Source organism: Melanostigma gelatinosum (assembly GCF_949748355.1).
Source record: "Melanostigma gelatinosum genome assembly, chromosome: 9".
Classification (NCBI taxonomy): domain Eukaryota; kingdom Metazoa; phylum Chordata; class Actinopteri; order Perciformes; family Zoarcidae; genus Melanostigma; species Melanostigma gelatinosum.
Window position 1 is genome coordinate 1915602 of NC_136642.1, and position 5000 is coordinate 1920601.

At 49.4% G+C, this 5000-nt stretch overlaps 1 protein-coding gene across 1 annotated transcript in view; it reads left to right on the forward strand.

Moving 5' to 3' along the window:
* LOC306782371 (protein PTHB1-like) overlaps window positions 1–5000 on the forward strand; it is a 96288-nt gene that overhangs the window by 35837 nt on the left and 55451 nt on the right. The window contains exon 14 of the mRNA XM_079275701.1: window positions 2136–2240. Within this exon, the coding sequence (XP_079131827.1) occupies window positions 2136–2240 (105 nt within the window). The remainder of the gene's footprint in view (window positions 1–2135; window positions 2241–5000) is intronic.

A 5000-nucleotide genomic window follows, 5' to 3' on the forward strand; every position in this document is an offset into this window, starting at 1 on the left:
TCTGTCTGTCTGTCTGTCTGTCTGTCTGTCTGTCTGTCTGTCTGTCTGTCTGTCTGTCTGTCTGTCTGTCTGTCTGTCTGTCTGTCTGTCTGTCTGTCTGTCTGTCTGTCTGTCTGTCTGTCTGTCTGTCTGTCTGTCTGTCTGTCTGTCTGTCTGTCTGTCTGTCTGTCTGTCTGTCTGTCTGTCTGTCTGTCTGTCTGTCTGTCTGTCTGTCTGTCTGTCTGTCTGTCTGTCTGTCTGTCTGTCTGTCTGTCTGTCTGTCTGTCTGTCTGTCTGTCTGTCTGTCTGTCTGTCTGTCTGTCTGTCTGTCTGTCTGTCTGTCTGTCTGTCTGTCTGTCTGTCTGTCTGTCTGTCTGTCTGTCTGTCTGTCTGTCTGTCTGTCTGTCTGTCTGTCTGTCTGTCTGTCTGTCTGTCTGTCTGTCTGTCTGTCTGTCTGTCTGTCTGTCTGTCTGTCTGTCTGTCTGTCTGTCTGTCTGTCTGTCTGTCTGTCTGTCTGTCTGTCTGTCTGTCTGTCTGTCTGTCTGTCTGTCTGTCTGTCTGTCTGTCTGTCTGTCTGTCTGTCTGTCTGTCTGTCTGTCTGTCTGTCTGTCTGTCTGTCTGTCTGTCTGTCTGTCTGTCTGTCTGTCTGTCTGTCTGTCTGTCTGTCTGTCTGTCTGTCTGTCTGTCTGTCTGTCTGTCTGTCTGTCTGTCTGTCTGTCTGTCTGTCTGTCTGTCTGTCTGTCTGTCTGTCTGTTGGTTTTGGGGTATTTGAAGGGAAGCTACAAGTCATCACCCCTCTCCCGTGCTACATATAATTTCTCTCTGTTTGTGTGTGTGTGTGTGTGTGCGCTGTATCCTGCCGTCTCCACACTCCAACATGCTGACTCTTATAATTTGTGTGTGTTTTGTCGGCTGCTCTGTTTCCGTGTCCATCGCTCAGCGTCTCATTTTAAATGAGCCAAAATTCTGTTCTAGAAGTAAGAAAATCACTCGCACTCAACATGACATAAACATTTGTAATAACACAAATGACTTAAAGGGCACTCGAGTGGTTTAATAACTCTCAAAAGAAGAAGAAAGAATGGAGAGAAAATCCTGACTTTTAGTCCGGAGCAGGGGCCGAGCGGCCATGCAAGAAATTTACCAAAATAAAATGCTGAATTGCATTTAAATTGGGGATAGAGGATGCATCTGAGCAAGCTGTTGAGTCCAGCACTGAGCTACAGAAGACACGCATCGGTGTGTTCATGGCTCCCTGGTGATCGAGAGGATACGTTGCTGATCATGAGCCACAACGTCTCTGATTTGCTTCCAGCCGTGGGACCTTTTGTTGTGTCCCCTCTGTCTCTCCTGTCCCCTCTGTCTCTCCTGTCCCCTCTGTCTCTCCTGTCGTCTCTGTCTCTCCTGTCCCCACTGTCTCTCCTGTCCCCTCTGTCTCTCCTGTCCCCTCTGTCTCTCCTGTCCCCTCTGTCTCTCCTGTCCCCTCTGTCTCTCCTGTCCCCTCTGTCTCTCCTGTCGTCTCTGTCTCTCCTGTCCCCACTGTCTCTCCTGTCGTCTCTGTCTCTCCTGTCCCCTCTGTCTCTCCTGTCCCCTCTGTCTCTCCTGTCCCCTCTGTCTCTCCTGTCGTCTCTGTCTCTCCTGTCGTCTCTGTCTCTCCTGTCGTCTCTGTCTCTCCTGTCCCCTCTGTCTCTCCTGTCCCCTCTGTCTCTCCTGTCGTCTCTGTCTCTCCTGTCGTCTCTGTCTCTCCTGTCCCCTCTGTCTCTCCTGTCGTCTCTGTCTCTCCTGTCGTCTCTGTCTCTCCTGTCCCCTCTGTCTCTCCTGTCCCCTCTGTCTCTCCTGTCGTCTCTGTCTCTCCTGTCGTCTCTGTCTCTCCTGTCCCCTCTGTCTCTCCTGTCGTCTCTGTCTCTCCTGTCCCCTCTGTCTCTCCTGTCGTCTCTGTCTCTCCTGTCGTCTCTGTCTCTCCTGTCCCCTCTGTCTCTCCTGTCCCCTCTGTCTCTCCTGTCGTCTCTGTCTCGTCAGATGTAAAGTCATAGAACATCCCAAAAAATGTAGAAAGAAATGTTCGTGCTGTAAAAGCTGTAAAAGCTTCAAGACAGGAAGTGACACAAGAACGCTCTACTTCCATGTTAAGGTGTCTTTCCCCCCCCCCCCCCCAGGTGTTGGCTCCTCCACCGTTGTGGCGTTTTCGGCGTTCCTCAACGGCGACTACCCCCCTGCTGACCTGACCGGAGACATCACCGTGTCCTACAGCTCACCGACAGGTAAACACTGACACGCACACAGAGTGAAGTCAGAGCTTCACGTGTTAAAGCTGCATTCTCTCTAGTGTCCACCAGGGGGCGACTCCTCTGGTTGTATAGAAGTCTATAGAAAATGACTCTACTTCTCTCTTGATTTATTACCTCAGTAAACATTGTAAACATGAGTTTATGTCTCAATCTCTAGTTTCAAGTCTTCTTCAATACAGCATGATGTTCATTTAGTACATTATGGTCCATTTAGAGTGACACAGACCATAAAGCAGGGGATGCTTTAGGGCGGGGCTACTGTGATTGACAGGTCACTACCAGAGACGTATACGGTGTCTCTACGGCACTGCTCCGTCCATATATGGTCACTTCCTGTTCATTCAAGGCTTCAGAACATCAGTCCACAAACCACGACGTCTGTGACGTCCGCTTCTCGTAAACATCACATCCAGTGTGTGACGACGCTGCAGCTGCTAACAGAGCGCCGACTTGCCGTAAGGCCATCCGAGCCGGTTCATCCCCCCCGCTCCCTCCGGCCGTCTGTTGCCAGGCGCTGCAATAATTCTGGAAGATATTATTTCCCTCTTGACAAGCTAAGAAAACCTCTCTTTATTTCAAAATGTCACAGACCTCCTTTTTTTAAATACTGATTTCAGCGATTGATGATAAAAGCACGTTATGAAAAATACAAAAATAAATCAGTGTTTTCATGGCTATTGTTTCCTTTGGATGACATTGTCTTTGGCAGGGTTCTGCTGGTGGAACAGTTCCCCCTCCCCAGAAGCACATTTAATGTCAAATGTCTGGAAATATTGGGAAGTGCTTCTTTTTTCTGTTCAGCTTCGTTGTGATGCTAAAAATAGGCTGAAATGGGCCTTTGGAAGCCGAGCAGCTGGGGTCTGATCTCGTGTTTTGGAAAGAGGCCTGCTGGACTGGAGGTAGAGTTGGGAAGAGGTTTATTATAAGTTGGAGCAAGAAGAGGCCCGCAAGGAAAGGAAAAAAAGAAAGGAGAGGCGAGGTGAGGTATAGGGTAGGAGCTAGACGAGGGGAAGGAGGTGAGTTTAGCCCGAGTGAAGAGGAGGAAAAGGGAGGAACGTTACAAGAGTGTTGAAGACCAAGGAGAGCATTAAGGAGGGTGAAGCTGACCCCTCACCAGGCCTGTGCGTCACGTCTTTTTAAATGTATTTTTAAGATGTTTTCTTAACTCCAGTTACAGTGGAAACATGGATATAACGGTTGGAACGCTCCCCGCAGCATCCGATGGTCACAACGTGAACGTGCTTTTTGGGAAACAGCTGGTCTGAGATCAGTGTTCTTTACCGTCACACTTCCAACGACCTAATGTCACGAGCAACGTTTGGAGGAACAGGACGCGGACATTTCGAAAACGCTCCCTTAAAACACATCGACCGCCATTAAAACAGGAAGTCATCGGCAAAGTAGCAAAGCCCGCCTCTTGCTGGCTTTGATTGGCTGCCTCGGTCAACTGTGATCTTTCTCGTAGCTTTTTTAAAATTCTCAATTCCCTGATTCTGTTTGTGATTCTGTGATCACAGAATCTACAGGACGCTATCCAAGGAAACGATGACATATGAAGGGTCATCACGTCGCCGTGAACTCCAAGTGTGCAAACCTCCATCAAGCTGTTGGAGATCTGTGACGGTATTTAGGAGAGGAGGGCTAAGGCGAGCCAGCTCTCCCAACAATGTTTCCTATTTTTGTCAGGAGGTGGCGCTAAGTGCCGAATTATATCTGCCTCCATACATCCGGACCTTCTATCACTTTGTTGGTCAATGAACGCAGTTAGCATTTGCACTTTGTTTAGCTCACGTTAGCAGTCAACATCCGACATCGCCTTGGAGATGAAACCGTTACGGTTGGTCAGAAATGATCCTTAATCCCTGTCATGACTCATGTGTGCACTTCCTAATGATAGCGCTAGATGACTAGAATGTAAATCAAGGAACTGCACCATACGGGTCCTAGGGACAGATATTTACCAAACTGAAAGGCCGTATCGTTGAGTCCAGCCAGCGATCATGGTGTCTCCTGGTGTTGCCTTCATTCTGACACTGCGTCCAGATTGTGGCAACAGAAGATAACTGAGAGTCTGAGTCTTACAAACCGCTGTGCAGTGTTTGGCCGTCCGGTAAGCCTTTAAACGCTGTGACTCGGCCTCACTTCCTGGATCGTGTGTCACGTCTCACCCCCCCCCGACTGCTTTAACTCGGGGTGTTTTTGGTCTGTATCCTCGCTCTTAAACTCTGGTGGTGAGCTGCAAAGTGGTCATCTTAAGAGCACAGATGAGTGTGTGAGTGTGTGTGTGTGTGTGTGTGTGTGTGAGTGTGTGTGTGTGTGGTTGTGTTTTCCTGCAGCGCTAATCTACATTAATGCCTCGTCTCCATCTCGTCCTCTAAACGCTCTCCTGGTATGGGAGGAATGCATCACTTTGTCTCCGTCTCTTTCTTTCCGTCTCTGCTCCCCACCCAGGGGTGACTTAACACCACAACTCCACCTCCGCCCCCCGTAACACCGTCCCACCCAGTGGCTACTGTGCCCGTCTTTAAAGCCCCACAAAAGGCTTTGACATTTAAGAAGACCGTCGACTCCTTAAGCCCTTCAAAGGAGGCCTCGGCAGGTCCCCGCAGCCGTTACAATCCGGAGAGAATTTCATCAGCACACCCTGACAATAATAAGCTTCACACAAACACCTCGGAGGGGTCAAGTGGTCAAGTTGGCACTCGCAGAAGATCGGGTAACTTGAGCGGGTAA